General features: G+C 39.4%; 2 protein-coding genes across 4 annotated transcripts; both read right to left on the bottom strand.

The window, feature by feature from the left end:
• Positions 1–537: 537 nt before the first annotated feature.
• On the bottom strand, positions 538–2652 carry LOC106636118 (MAPK/MAK/MRK overlapping kinase-like). The gene is made up of 11 exons (XM_089595487.1): positions 2631–2652; positions 2424–2538; positions 2258–2347; positions 2107–2184; positions 1893–2013; positions 1637–1815; positions 1479–1580; positions 1195–1377; positions 1017–1131; positions 789–944; positions 538–693 (listed from the first exon to the last, which is right to left on the bottom strand). The coding sequence occupies exons 1-11, from the start codon at positions 2650–2652 to the stop codon at positions 538–540; spliced, it is 1317 nt and encodes a 438-aa protein (XP_089451613.1).
• A 7939-nt stretch (positions 2653–10591) lies between these two features.
• Positions 10592–20115, bottom strand: Isha (Insulator su(Hw) mRNA adaptor). 3 transcript variants are annotated; one of them, XM_089595567.1, is made up of 17 exons: positions 19282–20115; positions 18683–18811; positions 18222–18504; positions 17962–18149; positions 17376–17666; positions 17143–17292; positions 16812–17077; positions 16525–16734; positions 16147–16271; positions 15863–16071; positions 15608–15785; positions 15243–15530; positions 13659–15152; positions 13017–13580; positions 12321–12774; positions 11737–11962; positions 10592–11409 (listed from the first exon to the last, which is right to left on the bottom strand). In XM_089595567.1, exons 1-17 carry the CDS (start codon positions 19309–19311, stop codon positions 10702–10704), a joined length of 5793 nt encoding a protein of 1930 aa, XP_089451693.1. In that variant the 5' UTR covers positions 19312–20115; the 3' UTR covers positions 10592–10701. The 3 variants fall into 3 exon arrangements, with proteins under 3 accessions (XP_089451693.1, XP_089451694.1, XP_089451695.1); XM_089595568.1 differs by having other exon boundaries at positions 13056–13580; XM_089595569.1 differs by having other exon boundaries at positions 17376–17615.
• Positions 20116–20575: the final 460 nt, after the last annotated feature.

The raw sequence follows: 20575 nt of genomic DNA, 5'->3' as shown, positions 1-20575 counted from the left end.
TTTTTAAAAATGCTCTATTGTGTGGTATTACATGTTGTTTTCTTTTTCATACGCACGTTTATTACTTTCACTATCACGTACAAAATATATTTTTGTATAAAAAATAAACAAGACAGCACGTATAAAAAAAAAAAAGATCTTCCGTAAAAAAAAGTCATTTCCTCGGTAGGAGCTTTCCCGCGTCGAAGGACGTCGAGCGCAATTCGTTACCTGCAGTCTCGCGACGAGCTACTTTCTTCGCCGGTGATTTGATCGTGCTGCTCTTCCTCGTCGGCACTAAAAGACACCAAGAGACAATAAAAATAAAACCATTAGTATAAAATCACACGTAAAACAAAAAAAAATTCTCACCCCTGGCAGTGGGTCTCGGCGCCAAGTTGACTTTGGCAGTGCTGTCTCCCGTATTGTACCCCACTGCGTTCCACGAGTAGATGACGCTCTTGTTGGATTTACTCGCACCGATGAGCGGCAACTTGCTCGACCTGCAATCACACCTTCGATAAACCACACGACCACCACTACATTTTCGATCGGGTCTCACCAGGTGGAAACCGATTTTTCCTCCCGATCGGTTTTACCATCCTTCGAGTGAAAACTCCGGCGCTCCTGCACCGCGTAGGGCTTCACGTTCACCTTCTTCTCTGCGTATCTCACGTTCGTGTACTCCCCGGCACCCTGGTCGTACCACTTTTTCTACGATCGCATTTTTCGTTATTTTTTTTCATCTATCACACGAGAAAATATATAATTTTGTAAATCACGCGTATATGTATACGTTATGTACGTACGCGCACGTTGTTCTGAAGACTCTGGCGTTTTCGGACGCATTTGCCGTTTCTAAAATCATCGTAGCACTTGGCGTCGACGGACGCGCAACTTGGCACGATCGGCAAACCGTTCGGCACCTGTCTGTAACGTATCTGCGACTGGCACGTGTTCAACGGCTGAAACAGGAAAGATTACTTTTTTTCCCCCCCTCCATCATTTTCCAAGTAACCAGATCTAAAGTCACGAACCCTCAGTCGCCGCTGCCGATCGGACGCAAAGTACGCGAGGACCATCTGCCGGGGATCGCTGTAGCGGTTGTTTGGCAACACGGAGCTTCTCGTTTGCCTCGCGGTCTCTCTTTCTCTAAAGTACGGATGTTGAAAAAAAAAAAAAAAAAAAAAAGCCATGAATTATACCGATGCTCACCTGAGATCGGCAAAGTATCGGTGATCCAAGAGTCTCTTGGCGGGCGAACGGTTCTCCGGATCGTAGACGAGCATGCGCTCGAGCACCTCGAGACCGGCGCTCGACATCCCGGGCAGCAGACGAGACAAGCCACGGCCCTCCTTCGCGGGAAAGTAAAAATCGGCACTGCGCGTCCTACTGCTTCTCTGACGCGAAAGCGCCACGATCGAATGAAACGCCTTGGATCGAGTCTACCCGTATACGCGTATCCGCGAAGAAGAAAAAAAACATATGATAGTTACAGCCGTCGGATTTTGGCGATCAGCCGGGCGTGCGGTGTCCCCAGGATCCCGTGTATTTTGGTTATCTGGTCGACCTCGTTCTCACCGGGGAACAGCGGCTCCAGTCTGGATTTGGATGACCAAGTGAGCGATTGTCGGAGGGAGAGCCACGCGATACGTACGTAAGGAGCTCGTAAAAAACGCAGCCGGCGGCCCACACGTCCATTTTGGAGCCGTAGTAGCCACCCGTGAGGAGACACTCGGGAGATCGGTACCAGCGCGTCGATATGTACTCGGTGTACGGAGGCCGGCTGTACACGTCGCGCACCGAGCCGAGATCCCCGATTTTCACCGATCTACCCTGCATGTACATTTTTTTTTTTTTTTTACTTTCGTTTTCACCATCATGTATTTATCATATACGTTTGCTCACTGAACCTTCAGCAATACGTTTTCCGGTTTGATGTCCCGGTGGAAGAGCCCGTGCTTGTGCAAGTGCTCCAGCCCCTTGAGCAGCTGGTAAACGTAGCTCCTCACGCGCATCTCCGTGATTGGACGCCTCTCGGAACAAATAAATTTCATTGAGTTTTAATTTCCGATCCATCGTTTTTTTTTTTGTTTGTTTTTTTTTTTTTTTTTTTGCTTCGTTTACCCCATCCGATTTCTCATCAGGTCGTACAAACTCATGTCCATCAGCTCGAAAATAAGAGTCACGCGTCCGTCCGTATCGCTAAATATAATACATAAATGCGCGTGTAGTGATCGACGAGTATTATAAAAGAAAAGCTTTGTCGATCACTTACTAGTGTGACTCAACCATGTGGAGTACGTTAGGGTGGCGGCTGATTTTTCGCATCGCCATCACTTCGGGGCTCTCCAAAATCTCTTCTACTCTGCGGATTGGACGATTATTTTATTTTTTTTTTTTTACTTTACGTGCCATCATTTCAACTATGCGCGCTTTCTCACTTTTGGTACGTCTTCTTGAGACGCTTGGCGGCGTACAGTACGCCGGTCTGTCGGTCCTGACATTTCAGCACTTCCGAGAAAGATCCCTCGCCGATCTTTTCCAGGACCTTGTACTCTACGAGTCGCGTGTATATGTTGCAAACTTTTTATTTATTTATTTATTTATTTTTTTTAACAAAATATTTATGATAAAAAGGTTGAACTAACTGGTCTGAAACGGGGCGCACATCGCGATCAGCCGCGTGACGTTGATACTTTGGAGAAGAGCACTTTCTTCCCAGGCCGCATTGTCGTCGGGGGTGTCGGTGTACCGAACAGAGCGCGGTGTGAAATGATTTTTTTACTTTTTTGTCTTTCAAAGTGCATATAGGCTAGGACATGTTTTTTTTTTTTTTTTTTTTTCCCAGCGTCCGCGGATCGAAAAAACAAAAGAGTACGACGTTGTCGCACGTCTCCTCGACTGTATGCCTGTACTTATATACTTGTCAATTTTTATTTTTTTCCGCTTGCCCACGTTAACAAGGGAAATTTTTAATACAATATGCAATATAATTGATTGATATTTATAGTACGGGGTTACTTATAATATATAACTTGGAGATTTAAAAAGAATTTTAAAAAAAAGGAGAGTGTGGAAAATATTTTTCTTGATCAGTCGCAGACGAAATTGATTTTTTTTTTTTTTTTGTTCAATTTATCAACTTAGCGTTACGCAAATCATACATTTGAGTTTTTTTTTTTTTTTCTTCTTCAACAACAATAGTACTAAAACACAAGAGATAGCATATGCCGTTTCAAGAAAATACGAAAACTACAATCTCCGTTTAGTCAATTAAAACGGGACTCAAAATACTATGCGGCAGTGATGGTCAGTATATCCTATCTCAAACAATAGATTGATTGCCACAAGGTGCGGTTTTTTTAATTCGCTGCAGTGTGATTAGTTAAGACTATGGTCATATGAAAGACACACTCCCAAACCCCCCTTAAAAAAAGTGATGCGTCGCTGTTTTAAAACGCGATTTGATTGACCGTTGATGTTTGGCCTCGTAGGTGAGTTTGTATATATGTTTTTTTTTTTTTTATATTATAGTGTACTGACTACTATGGGTATGTACACTTTCTTTATTCATTTAACATTTTTACATTGTCTTTTGACATGTCGTTTTTTCATCGTATCATTATGCCTTTTTTACCACATATAGGTATACTACAGCATTATATTAGCGGTTACCGGTCACCTACAATACTATTATTAATTACTTAGTTATCGACAACGGATAGACAACATTGCTATTGTGATTGCGTCTCCAACCGCGTGGCTCCGGTGCCGTTCCCGCAAGTGGCGAAAAAAGTAGTTGGTTAGTATATATAGCCGAATTAGCTTTTCAGTCGTCAGAGTTATGTGCACACTGGCTCTGACCTACCCATGTGTAAAGCTTGGCTTGAGCTGCTACTAATGTCGAAAAAAAAAAACGTAGTGGCTCGCTGAGATAAGTGGTAATTGGGAGTCAGACCCCCGGCGTGTTCATACTTTTTTTTTTTTTTTTATAATTTTCAAAAAATCCAAAATACTGTCTCAGTATGGCATTTTTGCAAATTCTTCTATTTTATTTACATAATTAAATTCTTAAATTTTTTAAAAATGTTTAATATGTTCATAAAACAATAAAGTACATGTTTTCTTCAAAATTTTTTCAAATTTTTTCAATGTTTTCCGTGACTCCCTACGTCCCCTCTCTATCCTTAAGGTGGCTCATCACGATGGTGCCGTATCAAGCAGGGGCACCGGGGGGGCTTTTCTATAAATTATAAATTTACTGAATATAAACCAATAAAAAGACAGTTAGTGGTTTGTTCCATGTCTTATTCATGATTTATGAGCAAAAAAATGCGAAAAAATTCCGTAATTGAAAAAAGTTACTATTGATAGGGTATCGAAAAAGCTGCGTACGTCCCTATCCAAGCAGACGAATTCGCGCGTGTGCCTCAGCTCCAGCACCTGTCAACTTTCTTATACTTGTTTTGTGTGTATTTTTTTACCAGTAAATAAATTCGTCAACTACAGTGACAGGTCTACATATGGTGGACGGAGATTTATTTTTACATGAAAAAAAAGTGAATGCTGTTTCAGGAAAAGAGGGCCTTATATTACTGTTTAATTTTTTACGTCAATGTGGTAAATAAATCTATTTTAAATGAAGTATTTACGAAAAGTGGAGAAAAAGGACTAAGGCTTTTTCTAAGCGAGAATGTTGGAGAAAAGCCACGGGTGACTACTAACACAAAAGTATTAGACAAAATAAGCCAAACATTTGTTTGTAATGAAAAGTAAAGGATATTTTATTTGATTGGAATTTATATTATTTATGGCGTTATTGCTATGTTGTCATCAAATGAACAATTAATATAAAAGTTTTATATTCAACTATTTTTTATTCAACCTATTTATTTAAATTATTGTTATTTAATATTTTTACACAAAGTTTTTGCAATAATATGCGTTCAAAACCGAGCATGACATTCCAGTTTTAGATGAAAACAATATTTTTACAATTTTTTTGCCCACATTCTTATATATGACATTTGAATCTCCCGGGCTAGCGCCAAGAATCAAAATTGAGGTTATCCTGCGGTTAGAACTTTCAAGACATTATATCTTTTTGTTTTTACCGATAATCTTGGACTTTTGCGATTTTGTTAGAAAAAGGATTATTTAAACTACTTGCTCTCAGTTTCTGGAGACTGTGGCCCGACTTTTAGCCTACGAAATCTAACACTTTCGGTGAAAAAATCAGACTGCTCCATAAGACCAATGCTAAAATTTCAAACTTTCAATATGATTATTTTTCGATTTTGGCCGGCAACATGCCCTAAAATTTTAACTGTACATCCGTTTAGTCATATTTTAACATAAATTTCAATTTGGGTGCAATGGCTCGACTTTCAAAAATGTGATAAGCCACCTGCAGCTTCAGCGCGGGAATTTTTTTTTTTTCTTCTCATACCAGTCACTTAGACGCGCTTCGGGCGATCTAAATCATATTATGATTATTCTATATTTTTTTATATTCCATGATCCATAAATACAAAGTATTGTTTACTTTTCTCTTTTGAAAGAACAAACAAGTTACATATCATCATTTTAGATCATCGACACAGTGTGAACATACTTCATTTAATATGTCATTACAATTTTTTCAAAACAAATATGTATGCATATAGAAACTACTCAATTCCCGCAAGTTTGCGCGGGTGGGTTATCACGTGCAAGGGTAAAATCAGGTCTAATTTAGTATGGGGTTGATATCATGTACTTCACAGTTGAAACATTGAAAATTTTGCTATGATTTATGTTAAATTTATCTGTAATATTGCATAAACTCAAATTTAAAAAACTTCCGTTGTGTGAATATGTAAAACTATAAAAATTTAAGCATCCAAAAGTTTAAAACCAAATTTTTGATGTTACATACTTTCTATTATACTATGAATAATAATAGCTATTATATACTGGTAATATAGGTGACCGGTAACCGTTAATATAACGCCTTAGTATGCCTACACCAATTTGGGTAGATGGTAAGTTTGTATATATACGTCTTGCTTTGCCACATGTAGGTATACTACAGCATTATATTAGCGGTTACCGGTCACCTACAATACTATTATTAATTAGTTATCGACAACGGATGGACAACATTGCTATTGTGATTGCGTCTCCAACCGCGTGGCTCCGGTGCCGTTCCCGCAAGTGGCGAAAAAAGTAGTTGGTTAGTATATATAGCCGAATTAGCTTTTTAGTCCTCAGAGTTGTGTGCACACTGGCTCTGACCTACCCATGTGTAAAGCTTGGCTTGAGCTGCTACTAATGTCGAAAAAAAAAAACGTAGTGGCTCGCTGAGATAAGTGGTAATTGGGAGTCAGACCCCCGGCGTGTTTCATACTTTTTTGTTAAAATAATTTTATTCAACATTTAGACCTATTCCAAATAAAGTATCAATAACGAATTCTTCGCGAAGTGTGTTTAACGTAAGTAGTTTAAGAAACTTAAATTTTTTTTTTTCTTATTCAATTGCATTTTAATAAAATAATACAGATATGTAACTACTTCATTCAAATGAAATATATTTTTATAAATGTATTACGTTGAATAAAGTCATTTTTAATATTTTATTTTGAATACTGAGTTTTGTTTAATTACTTAAAAGTGTAAATAAAACTACGTTTTATCTAATCACTAGATATAAATCATCAAAAGAATACATTCATATATTGTAAAAATAATTGATAACTTATTTCAAAAACTTTCAACGAGAATTAAAATTACAGATAATTCTTCTCGTGATTCTTTACATACAAATGTCATATTTGTAATTTTGCAATAAGGAATTTTATTTGTTTATTAGGGTCCCCTGGAATATTTTAGTCCTTGGTACGAATTTAAATGTAAGGAAATTACTGGGCAAATTATCCAACCTGGGTAACTTCTTGTCTTTAAAAAAAATTAAACAATTTTTTAGCTGATTCGCTTAGAACTTGAACAGAATGTGCCTGCATCATCGTGATAATTTTAAGTTGAACAACCTTAACGTTGTTCAACAAGGTAAGATTTTAATTCAATTGTTTTTAAACATTTATCAATGTTTATTTTATCTAAATTTATATTTTATTTACGGGATCTTCACCTACTGCCATTTTTCGTGGGATATTGACAGGTACTGGAAAATAATAATTTTATTTTTCAACCATCAATAACCTATTAATAGATTGTACGGTTAATCTTGTGTAATCTTAAAAGTCTAAGAGAAAAAATGAAAAATAAAGAACTAACGTTCAAATGCTAAAATGTTCATGAAAAAATATTTATTGAATCACTAAAATTTTTTTAATCCTTTTATTATTGTAACTGCAATGATTACAAATATTGAATATCGTTCGTGCCGAAGTTTAGTAATACGACAGCGCCTTGTAATATTATCTAATTAAAAAAAATTTTTTTTTAAAAACAAGGGAAAAAGAAAAAGCTATTGCAGCACTTTTCTATTTTGCTTGATTTATTTTTCTACTTGTCATAGAATTCTGCTAACGACAGAATTATTTTTCAAGCCAGGTGATAATAAATCTTTCAACTATCGTCTATTACTTTCACTCTCAAACAACTATTTTTTTAAAGATCAACTACTTGTAAAGATTAAAACCAATAGCTCTCAGGCTTTTATATTTTTAATAATTGATAGTACGATGTCACGCAACACTCTGCCATGTAATTTATAATTTTTTAATCGCGACTGAAAACAGATCTTATTACTAATGTATTTCTTGGTTCATTTAACATAAGAAACCAACATATTTCATAATATCAAAATGGATATCGATTGAAAAATTTAATTGATTTTAATAAGAAATCATGTAGTCATAATCAATCAATTTTTGCATTTTATGATTAACTTAAAGAAAGATCTTAAAAATAAAAACACGTTGCCTTGCTCCTTCTATAACACATTTAACATTATTATACAATGGTATTCAACTATTAGCTTGAAGAAAATATTCTTTTAAAATATAAAAAAGCTTTCCGTTCCAAGTTTACCAAGTTTGATGCCACGAATGTAAAAAAATTATTTTTCAAATTTGCATGTTAACTATCAAAGCTTACTTCACTTATTAAATGTGTGCTTAGTATGAACTGTCATAAAAAAATTAAATTTTTCAAATTTTTTGGTCTGCGCGTACACAAAATTTCATAGTTTTAGAAACCAGCTTAATTTAAAGGTAAATTTAATTAATGTACATTCATTTTATATTTCCGAGATTTATTTGTATCTATGATTTTATAAAAATGTATTTGTTTGTTACTTTATTAATTAACTTTGAAACATCTTACAGTACAGGCAAAAAATAATTTTAAGCAAAGAAAAAATTTTCAAGATTAACATGTATCATTTTACAACCACTTTTTTGCCTTGCTATATATACAGTTCTTAAGTGTAATTTGAAACTATGGATGTATAACATAGGAATATACAAGTTTCTTCAATTTTCGATTTTTTTTTTTTTTCAAACATTAACTCTACAATTATAATCGAATTAAAAATTATTTTTTCATCACTTTGTCAACAGAGCTGAATTGTAAATTTACAAAACTACTCAAAACTCAAAAAGTTTTAATTTAGACAGTAGTTTTAAAATTATAAACAATATCAAATCTAATTTGTCCAGAATATTGTTATAAAATCAAACTTTACAAATCACAACTAAATTAACTTTTGAAAAATTTATTTTCTTCATGATCTTTATTTTTTTTTGTTGCATCAAATACTTCTTGGAAATTCATCATAATGTACTCAACATTCACGGAATAAAGTACTCAGTATTAGGAAAAATTCTGTAGTGATTCGCGATACACTATTTTAGATTAACAAATTAATAAATCGATTGAGCACTCGTGAAATCATAATCATTAAACAACAAACACTAGTTTCCAAAGAAGTATCGTAACGCCGATCAAACACATGCCATGTATACTATTTTTCTACTTCTTTATCAAACTGTTTATCGAATCGTCAGAGTGGTGCGGAGACATCGTATTATTCTTCTTTTTTTTCGCAAAATAATTTGTATATTGCATTTTTGTAATGAAAATAATGAGAAAAAATAAATTTTCAAACATTATCATCGCTAATTTTATAAATGTGAATATATAAAACAGTACCTTGCACTTGTCACTCAATTTGAGTGCAAGCACGAGTCCTCCATCGCTGCGCCTTCAGATAGTAAGGACGTTGCAGTGCGTGAACACAGGATGCATACGAAGTGCTTTTTCTTTTCTCGCCCGTCACCTTATTTTTGGTGATATTGTTTTCATACAATGTATTTTTCAAAATATTGTCAAGGACAGAATTATTAAGAAAAAAAGAGCAGAGTTTACAAAAGCATATTTCTTCTATTTACACTAAATAATAATGTTTTTTTAAAACAAAATGACTTTAATAGTTATAAAATCAAATTTTCAATAATGGTACGATTAATTTAAAGAAATTAAAACGATGACAGATGTCGGATACTAGACAAAGTAAGTTATTGACTATTAGTATTCTGCTCTTAGATTTTATAATTTAGTTTTAATGTTGTGAAATTTGAGAAATAACCCTGGGTATTTAGTAATTTGGAATGAGAACGACAAGTACAATTTGTTCTTAAGTATACGTGTAAAAAATATTTATTTCCTTATCTAGATCATCCCGTGGTGTTGTATAAAATCTATATACATTAATAAATAAATTTTTCAAAACCGTATCGGCAAACAGATTTAATAACAGCAAAATACGCTAATTTCGTTTTTTTTTTTTTTTTTTTTTTTCTAAGTATTTTGGAAACAACATACATAAAAAAAAAAAGAAAAAAAATTAGAACAAGAAACTTAGAATAGTAAAAAATTGAGACTACCTGCAAAGTATTCGACTAGTCGCTTCCATCGTTTCTCATCCTATAAAATATTTAACATAACATATACATATACTATACTTTTCGCATGGTTGGACTTTAGGTCCTGTGTTCACTATCACAGCAGTGTCGCTTGCTTCAAGCAGTGGATATATCGACTAATATTGCAAGGAAATATCAACTTGCATTTATTATAGACACACATAGAGGAAAATTATCTAGCAAAAATTGGTCAAACTGTGTATCTTACGATTAACAGAGTTTAAAAATCACACAAACTCGAGATTTGTCTTGTCACAGAGCTTGTTGATGACTATTAAAATTCGGAAATTCGTACACGAATTTATTTCTGCTTGAGTATTGAAGGAATAAAAAATAATAATAATAATAAAAAAAATAGAAAATATCTTTGCCAGTTAACTTTCGACTCTGTGCGTCAACAGAACGAAGATCGAACAAAGAGATAAAAATTAACGATATTAACTCTCGCAGAGTATGCAATATCTGTATTCGTGTACCTCATCAGAGAACCGAATCGAGTTACAATTAATTCCGCGCAAAATAAAGGAAGAAGAACCCGAGTTCTCGTTCACCACTCCGAGAGTTCTCGCCTCTGAATCACGCGTCTCTCGGCTCAAGAGAGCGCCATTGACTTCTTGTTAATAACTAATGTACGCACAATTAATAAACACTGCGAGCGGTCGCTCTTTGAAAAAAAAAAAAAAAAAAAAAAAAAAAAATATCGACATGTCCCTTATGTACACACTTTGCAAACGATTTCTAAAACGCTTTTATGATACAAAGTTCATTTAGTCACAAATCTCATCCTCGATTACGAGTCGGCAGCCTCGTTTTGCGGCTCTTGTTGCTGCTGAGGTTCGGGAGGCGGAGGTTGTTCCGACGATACTTCACCGCCAAAGTCTTGTTGCTCGGCTGGTTGAGCCTCCAACTGTGGCTCGGCAAATTGTTGTGGCTCTTCCGCCGGAGGTTGGCTGTGATGGTGATGTTGCTCTTGGGGAGGCTCAAAAGACTCCTTCGTGGGAGGCTCGTAGTGCTCTTGTGGAGGCTCGTAGTGCTCCTGTGGAGGCTCATAACGCTCTTGTGGAGGGGGCTCGTAGTGCTCCTGTGGAGGCTCATAACGCTCTTGTGGAGGGGGCTCGTAGTTCTCCTGTGGAAGCTCAAAGGGCTCTTGTGGAGGGGGCTCGAAATGTGGAGGCTCAAAGCACTCTTGTGGAGGAGGCTCGAATCGCTCTTGTGGTGGCTCGTAGCACTCTAGCGGAGGCTGCTCGAATTGCTGTTCTTGAGGAGGTGGGAGAGGCTCGTAACGTTCCTTTGGAGGAGACGATTCAAAACGCTCCTGTGAAGGAGGAGGAGGTTCGAATTGCTCCTGAGGAGGTTCGAAACGTTCTTGTGGAGGCTCATAGCAATCAACACTTTCCTGACGCGGGGGATGATTATCCTGGGCTGGTGGATGCTGGTCCGACTGAGGCTCGGCATAAAAGTCATCCGGGTCTTCGTGGGCTTTATAACCACCCTGTGGCTGTGGGGTTTTTAAAAATTTACAATTGTTCACGTTCTCTTGGGGGAGGGGATCACAAGGGATATTTCGAAAAAGAAAGTTTACTCGCGTGATGAAACGTGAAAATAATAATAATGATAAAAATTCATTTCAAGCCAAACTCAACTCCCGTCAGAATTCGCATGGTGGATTTAATCACGTTTTCGCAAATGTCCGCAAAAACTTAATTCGAATGATTTTGAAAAATAAAAATTTCCATTCAATCGACAATTGTTTTGCAACATGGTTAAATTATAAATATGAGAAACAATCAATAAATGCAAAAATAAATATTTTTTACTTTATTACCTCTGATTGTGTATGTTCGGTGGGTCCTGTACTAACTTGCTGAACATGTTCTGCATTTTTCCAATTTTCGTCAGAAAGAGGCACTTCCATTAAATTATCGGGTTTAGGAGGATTGCCGAAGTTAATGATGGGCCTCGAGTCACCTTCCTCAATTGATGGAAGACCACTTCCAAGATGAGCCATTGTGTCTGCTTGTTGCTCGTTAGAAGGACTAGCATTGCCCCATCTAGTATTTTCAGTAAAGTATATCAATTAGAAAATTTATACTTAGTATTTTTTTTTCATACACATAGTTTTGGAAAACAAAATTAATTAATTGATTAATTTTGTATTAGAAACTACTTTGTTGACGATTAGCAAATAAAAAAATTTATGTTTTATTCTCCTAATAATTTTGTAGAAGCCTTCACATAAGCTAACACAAAAAAAACATCATACAAATATTAAGCATAGAAAAAACCCGTGGAGGTGTACTGTTATAGAGACTGTCTTGTAATACAGTGGTGGTAGTGGATATAAGTGTAGCGTATTTTAAAACCGAGTAAATGGGCATTAAGCCCAACTACATAGATAAGTGAACTTACCTAGACTTTCGATTTTCTCTCCGCCTGTTGTCCCTATCAGAGCTGGTGCCTCTCTTCTTCTCCTTAGGTTCTTCGCCCCCATCGACTCTGCCTCCTTGTTCTCTGGGAGGTATGAGCGGTGGAGGACCACCATCTTTTCTCCATGATACATCGCCTGGAGCGTTGCCCAACAACGGGGGTGGATGGCCACCTGGACCCGGAGGTCCCATGCCGAAGGGTGGCATGCCAGGACGACCCAAAGGTGGGCCACCGTTACCACGGCCTTCGTCAAAGCCGGGTGGTCGGAAGAACGGTCCACCATCAGGACCTTCGCGAGGATCAAAATCAAAGGGCGGCCCGCCACGCGGACCTCCTGGACCACCTGGTCCTGGAGGGCCAGGGCCAAATGGAGCTCTCATACCTGGTCGCATACCTCTTGGTCCCATACCGCGTGGAGGGAAGAGTGGAGGAGGAGCTGTTGGGAAACAAACGAGGATTGAATGTTGTAAAAACTTGGACGAAGAATTTTGGCGTGGCATCGGATGTAAACAGTATTTATCGACATTGCTAGATTGCTAATACACGAGCTTATTTTTGTTTCGCAAGTATGATTTCCTTACTCAATTAGTATGATTACCAATACATCATGGTATTAAAAATGAATCGAGGAATCTATAGCTCTACATTAACAAGTAGCAAAATTGAGAAATGACTTACCACGTCCCCTTGGGCCAAATCCTTCGGGTCCCATCATACCTGGTGGCATAGGCCCTCTAGGTCCTCTAGGTCCCATCAGGGACGGAGGTCCAGGGCCAAACCTGGGTTCTCCAAAGAAATCTCGTCTCCCACCACGAGCAAAGTCTGGATGATCGTGCATGTTAAAGTCATCGGGCATGCCACGTGGAATATCGAAAGGTGGGCCATCATCAGGATTACGCGGCCGCATATCGAAGTCGAAACGCTTCTGCCGATCAAAATCATCGAGACGACGTTCAGATGGTCCTGATCTTCCATCAGGACGGCCTCCCGGGCCACCAGCTGCGTCAAAATCATCATGAGGGCCAACCGAAGATGGACCCGAAGGTTGAGGACCATGTCGCAAGTCGAAATCGAGATCGAGTCGAGGTGGTCTACCACCCATTCTATCAAAGTCTTCTGGAGGGGGGTACCTGTGCTCCAACAGGCTACGGGGTGGTTCGGGAAAGTCCTCCAATGGACCACCACGTCCCATTGAATCACCAGGTCTCATGCCAAACGGTCGATTGTCACGGTCTCCCATACCTACAACAAACGAAATTTTAAATTAGATTGTTACAAACATATTACTGATACAAGGACATCTATTCAAGTTGCACTTACGAGGAAAATCTCTGAGATCGCGACCTTCATTTCGAGATCCAAAGTCTCGCGGTCCACCGAAAGCAGTGTCTGGCATGCCAGGGAATTTCTGCGGTGGTAAGTCTAACAGAGATGGTGGCCCATCTCCAGGTCGACGAAGAGGTCCCAACAAACTAGGTGGCTGTTGCTGCGGTTTTTGCTGCTGTTGCTGCTGCTGCTGCTGCTGCTGTTGTTGCTGCTGCTGTTGTTGTTGTTGATGCTGCTGCTGTTGCTGTTGTTGTTGTTGCTGCTGCTGCTGTTGCGGTGGTGGTCCATCCAGAATTGGTCGTCTATTGGGTGGTTCGTCATAGTTACTTCCACGATCGTGTCTGTCGTTGCTGGTACTTCGATCATTTCTGTTGCCTCGCATGTCCCTGTCTATGCGCTCGTCAATGAGGGGAAGCGTACCATCAGCCAACTGTCGCAGTCGATCAGCGAGGCTCGATTTCGGGCCATCTTTCTTAGGACCCATGGATTCATTATTCGAGCCCATCATGTCTTGTGGCTGCCTCGAGTCACGATCTCTGTCACGATCGTTTCTTCGGTCGTCTCTATCTCTTTCTCTACTTCGTCGTCTGTCTCTCCCTCCACGGTCTCTGCCTCCTCTGCTTCTATCTCTACCTCGGGAATCACTTCTATCATCGTGTCGATCATTTCTGTCTCTGTCACCAAGACCACCAAGACCAGCAAGACCACCAAGACCACCGAGACCACCATTACCATCTCTATCTCGGTCTCTGTCCCGTTCTCGCCTATCCCGGTCTCTTTCGCGTTCTCTAAACATATCTCTATCTCCATCTGATCTGTCATTCTTCATTGAAGCAAGCAACTGCTCACTGAGACTTCCTTTGTTGTTATTCATACCACTATCTTTATTAGGGACATGACTGGGTGGCATAATCATAGCGTCTTCCATCTCTACATCCATATCGTCAGAGGAGTGCTGATGTTGTAATGGTGGCTGTGACTGACGCTGCTGCTGCTGCTGTTGCTGCTGCTGCTGCTGCTGCTGGTGATGCTGTTGTTGCTGCAGCTGATGCTGTTGTTGTTGCTGATGGTGTTGCTGTTGCTGATGGTGCTGCTGTTGCTGATGATGTTGCTGCTGCTGTTGCTGATTTGTTGGGTGCGGAGGCATTTGCTGCATTGACATTGGAACGCCGTAAGTCTGGCGCATCATGGACAAATTGGGCATTCCAGACTCGGAAGTTGGAGGTGGTACACCAAGGGGCGGAACGTTGTGTGGCATGCCACCAGGGTTAGGTTTGTCTGATTGTGCAGTCGGTGTGGGCATTGGTATTTGAGCGAGAAGACCAACGCCTACTCCAGTACCAAATGGTGAATTAGTCTGCTGCATCATTGTTTGCATCATGCCTGGGGGCCCGAGCAAGCCTTGCATGCTTGGCGGTGGCACACCGATAGGCACGTTTGGCATTAAACCTGGGGGCATCGACAAGCCCATTGGACCCAACATACCTGCTGAAAATAGATGTAAAATTATCGGTTAGAGAATTTTTAATGAAAAAAGTAATTTCAACAAAATCGTAAACCACTGATGTAGAGACTTACGAGGCATACTGAAACCAGGTGGCATCATCGGGAGCTGATTAGGTGGTGGTAAAAGAGGTGGTGCCTGAGGTCCAGGCGGCCTGATAGGTGGTGGTTGACTCGTGTCCACCAACTGAGCCGCACTCGACGTAGGCGGTTGCTGGGGCTGTTGTTGCGGTTGGTGTGGTTGTTGGGATTGCTGGGGTTGTTGTGGTTGATGGACAACACCGTCGGTAACTATTGGTATCATTGAGCCTTGATTTGACGTTGACTGGGTCGATTCCGAGTCTGGTGTGCGTTTTCTTCGGCCTGGTAAGTGTATATATATTTTCATTTGTAAATATAAAACATTGAAATGAATTTTTATGAATGCAGCTTTAATTCACCTTTCAATCTCGGAGGCATGGAGTCTTCATCGATCATTCCTCCCTCTTCCAGAAATTCGAGTTCATGGTCCGAGATGTTGTTCAATTTACTCCAAGGGATATAACTGACACCAAGCTCGACCTCCCAATAATCCTTCCATTCTTTACCTTTCACACCTTTCCCAGGAGCCCATGCCAGCTATAATTACACGAAAAATATGAATTTTCAACAAAACTATAAGTACCATTTAACACGCTCACACCAAGTACACTCACTGTTATTGCTTTCCCTTGCATTTTGTGATTTTTTAATTTTGTCAGAGCTCTGTATGCGTCCTGGCGTCTATTCATGCAAATAAAAGCGCATCCTCTGGGTGAAATTAAATCGATACTGACAATGTCACCAAATTCCCCAAAAGTGTCGGACAACTCCTCTTGATGAACAAGCTTTGACAAATGGCCGACCCACAATGTCGTACTGCAAACTACAAAGAGAAAAATTCAAAATTGTAAAAAAAATCTACTAGAAATCGTATCTACAAAAAAAAATTTTAATTTACCACTCAGTTTTTCTTTAATCAAAGGAGGAAGACCTCGCTTTCGCCTGTCTCTATCTCGCTCTCGTTCTTCCTCAGTCAATCTGTCACGACTGTCTTCACGTTTACGATCATTCCTTTCTCGAGACCTGCAAGTGCAAAATAAATACAATATTAAAAAATGAAAAATAATACCATGAAAACCATTGTATAAAATAACAGCTTAGTAATAATAAAATGTTCAGAACTTGCTTGACCTCGACAAAAATATGAAAATTTGACGAGGCTCAAAAGTTCAAATTTTCTTTAGCAAGTTGGTTCAAGCTGAATGTTTCTTGTGAACAAGCAGCTAGATTAACTTGCTAAATCATGCATATTGATTGTGGAAATCCGATAACATACCTATGACGTCTGGTTCTGGACCTAGATCTAGATCTCGACGATCTCGACCGTGACCTACTACGGGACTTTCGATCCCGCGATCTGCCTCTGTGTCGTGGAGATCTGGATCTACTGTGCCGCCTACTGCTGTATCGATCAGGAGATCTGCTTTGCGATCGCGACGGGTCGCAGTTGACTATTTCGACACTATTTTCTCGCCTTGGTAAGTTGCTAAAAATAAAAAAAAATCAAACAATGGATACAGATGACTGCTAAATGATCAGAAGTTCGATCTAAAGAAAGCATACTTTTCTTCAACATGAGGACTCTGTTGGGGCATGATCGTAGGCTGCATAAATGGCGGTCTGAGCAAGGGAGGTGGCTGTGTGACGAAAGGCATAGCCGGTGGATGGTAACCCGGTGGTGGCTGACTCATATCTGGTGGTAAAACCATCGGTCCCATCATAACTGGTGCATATGGAACTGGAGGAGGTGGAGGCGGTGGCGGTGGTGGAGGTGCCGGTTTCATTATATCAGTCGGCTTCAGCTCACACTCCGAAGCAAACGGCAAACTCTGCAAGAAATCGCATTGTGACTTTGGACATTATGATCAGACGGTGCTAAGTGATGTGGACTTACAGGAACAGTTTGAGCAAGATGTTTATCGAACTCTTCTTCTTGTTGTTTCATTTGCTGCAGTTTGCGCATCTTTTCCTCCATTTCTTGTTGCATTGCGTTGGTGCTGTTTTGTTGCATCGTCTGCTGCAATGTTTGCAACTGCCTCAGGACCTAGTGAAAGTAAAAAGATGGATCATGAGAATTCCGAAAATCCAAGAGAAAGAGACAAGAGATTAAGATAATGGAAGCCATACCTCCGGATTGGCAAGTAGAAGGCCGAGACTCTCGAGGTTGCTTGTGGCGGTAGTGATGGCAGCTGTATGTTGGTTCATAACAGCTTGGCTAATTTTTGGCGAAGTACCGGAGACCTGCTGGACGTCATCGTCTTCTTCCTCGCCGTAGTCAAAGTCGAGAAGCTTTTTGTCGAACTTGACTGAGCTTTGACTGGCCTCGTTCGCTGCCTCCTGCTTTTTGAGCAGCAGCTGCTGCAAATGCTGCAATTGATCAAGGAATGAAACGTCCATTTGATTCGTACCGACCTGCCCCTATTAGACAAAAGGTATATTTTGGTACATGATTTTAAGGTCAAAAGCTCAAGGTGCTTTTTTTCTAAGTTTCTTTACTAGTTTTGAGTAACGTTAACGTGAACAAGAAATTAATATGCCTATGGTATATGTATAGGAGCAAGGTCATAACAAAAGATGGGCAAAAACGAATTAAGCAAAAGCGATGCATTAAAGTTGATGATCAACTTAAAGGATATTAGACAAAACATGTTATTAAAAAAGACATCAAACGGAATTCAGTGCCAACAACACAGGAGTTTCAAAGATATCTTACCAGCAACTTGTTGGCATTGACGATATTTGCCGTTTCCATTTTCGTTTGCGCCAGCCATGCTGGGTCTATGGGTTTTGCTGTGGAGAAAAGTTTTTGGTCCTTTGGCGTATTTTTGGCAGTAGATGGCGAGCTCTTTGATACAGTGCTTAAATTATTCACATTATTTCCTGCGGGAGTATTTAATACTCCTGAAAAAAGAATTTTTCAACTTAGTTTCGACGCAACCTTGAACATTTTAACTAAAGACACCACCAACTCACCATTTGACTGTTCTTTGTGGATAGGATGATTAGGATCAACAAGATCAAACAGCGGCTGAATGACTTCAGGGGGAAAGACGGCATTCTTCTGCCAAAGATTCAGCACTCTGATGAGCTTGCTTTTGTCCTCAGGTGGGCACTTAAGTAGGTTTAGAAATGTAGATTGCATATTCTTTGCGAATCTCGGAGCAAACACGTCTTTTTCTGTGCCAAACTGATGCCGAGACTGCCTTACAATTGAGTCTATGACGTACAATCCTGGAACTTTGTACTCTGGCTTGCACTTTAACAAAAAAAAAAAACAAATAATTTAATTAGTATTTCAATTATAAATTTAATTTGAGCGCGTTTAATTGTACCAACGTATGCTTTCACTGTTGCATGGGTATTACATAATAGTATGGTAAAACACGGTAAAAAGTATGTGCACTTTAAAGCTCATAGATGACAATCATACTAACTTTTAGGATAAATTTTTCCACACTCTGAACAACGTGTTTGTAAAATTTGATAGCCTTGATGGCACCTCTTGTTAAGGAGTTCATCTTGGCCTTTGAGATTGGCGGCTTCACCTCGTAGAGGCTGGAAAGCTGTAAAACAAAAACAAAAAATACATGAACCATTCATATTTAGGGAACTTGTGACGATTAATGTCATCAAATACAATATGTTGGTAAATTTGAGAAAGCTTTAGACTCTTGCAGGCATGACTCATAAGAGTAAAAAAAAAAATGGGCAAGAAGGATTCCACACCACCATCACAATCAAGCTCAAACAAAGTAACTGACTCAATGAAACCTAGGCAAAGATAATTTACAAGGATGTACGGTTTAATAACTCATCTTTATGTATAGCTCCAAAAAATTGAAATATAAACATAGCTAGTGGACCCAAAGCACTTCTACCATCTTACAGCGACTCCACGACTCCAGTTTGAAAACACACACGCATAAACACACGGACTCACACTCACACGTATGTAACAGTTAGGGGAAACACCAGAGGAGGAGGAGGGCGGTGATGAAAAGGGAAATGGCTACTAAGGGATGAAAGTCCTCACCTCGGAGTTGAAGGCTTTGACGGCGTCCATGATTCCTGGCGGCTTGGCTCTTGGGCCTCTCGGCGAGCATCGGGGGTTCTGCGAGTATCGTGGGCTTCACGGCTCGGGCCCTTTTGGCCCGTCTCAGGATCAGTCCCAGCAGTAGAGCCAAGCCAAGTCGGCACGGCGTTCCCTAGCCTCCCCTTTGCACGCTACACACGAGAGCCCACTTAGGATCCTTGGCGAAATCAGAGAGAGAGAAAGAGAGCGATGGGAGGAAGACTGGGGAGTCTCCTCTCCTCAGCAGGAACACATAACTGTCGCAGTGGGTGTATAGGACGACGACGGTGGGCCCTTGAGTACGCCACAAAAAAACAAAAAAGAAAAAAAAAAAAAAAAACCGGAGCGGGACTATAAACCACTGGAAGGCGACCTTGTGTTCACGCGCGTACGCGCACGACACTATCTCGTTTTTAGCTTCGATCACTGCACCAATGGCGAGGACAAGCGTGTTTTTTCGGTGAAGTATGTATCACCTGCGGGTCGACCGCTAAACACCGACGAAGACGATGCACCATCAACGCGCGGCCATCGGCAGTTGCAGCAGCGAAGAGGTAGAGGAGAGGAAAGTCCATGCCATCGTCCAATATGGCGCCGGCTCGCCCGCAAGCGTGTGGATGCACAATGCACGCGATGTATATCTTTTGTAGGAAATATATTATGGTTATGTAGGACACGACGACCACGTAACTTTGCCTTTTGACTAGTCTGGGACGTGTGATTTGCTTATTAATCTCAATTTGTTGATTAATTACGAAGATACGGAGGGCAATGCACAACCATTCCACCATTCGTCCGCCATAAAACTCACTGTGCACCGTGTATTTTAGTATACCTATATACATGTATGTGTATATATATGTTGTATGTACTGCGCAATATATATAGTCAACGTGATAAGTAGATAACTTAGGGCTCGATATGAGCCGTATCGGTAGATACATTACCAACAGTGATAACTGCACTTTTCATGGGTGTGATTTTACCGACTGGCTAAGATTGTTCACTTACCGACCATGCAATAAACAATTAATTATAATAAAGGTATAATTAACATGTCAGTAAAATGTTAAAATGGAGAATAAATCAAATAGTTATGAAATATTTTTAAGGAAAAAAGTTGATAGAATTTGTTTATTTATTTCGAGAATAACCAAACCAATCAGTGCTGAAATTTTATTTTATTTTTTATTTTGATATAAATAAATACCTATATATTTGAAACTGTTGGTTAATACGTTTTATACGAACCCAA

This window comes from Copidosoma floridanum, unplaced genomic scaffold (assembly GCF_036245765.1).
Source record: "Copidosoma floridanum isolate Cflo_tuat_1 unplaced genomic scaffold, Cflo_Japanese_pri ptg000025l, whole genome shotgun sequence".
Classification (NCBI taxonomy): Eukaryota; Metazoa; Arthropoda; class Insecta; order Hymenoptera; family Encyrtidae; genus Copidosoma; species Copidosoma floridanum.
The sequence above is the reverse complement of the archived record's forward strand: the minus strand, read 5'-3'. Positions and strand labels throughout refer to the sequence as shown.

What these genes read in the sequence shown, in the direction of transcription:
- LOC106636118 (XM_089595487.1), bottom strand. Translation starts at nt 2,652, where the DNA reads ATGTGCGCCCCGTTTCAGACCA. An exon ending in CGGAAAACGTATTGCTGAAG is followed by an intron (nt 1,816 to 1,892) that starts GTTCAGTGAGCA and finishes ATGTACATGCAG; the next exon opens with GGTAGATCGGTGAAAATCGG. An exon ending in CGATACTTTGCCGATCTCAG is followed by an intron (nt 1,132 to 1,194) that starts GTGAGCATCGGT and finishes TCCGTACTTTAG; the next exon opens with AGAAAGAGAGACCGCGAGGC.
- Isha (XM_089595567.1), bottom strand. Translation starts at nt 19,311, where the DNA reads ATGGACGCCGTCAAAGCCTTCAACTCCGAG. An exon ending in TCAAAGCCTTCAACTCCGAG is followed by an intron (nt 18,812 to 19,281) that starts GTGAGGACTTTC and finishes TTTGTTTTACAG; the next exon opens with CTTTCCAGCCTCTACGAGGT. An exon ending in TCCAGAACCAGACGTCATAG is followed by an intron (nt 16,272 to 16,524) that starts GTATGTTATCGG and finishes TTGCACTTGCAG; the next exon opens with GTCTCGAGAAAGGAATGATC.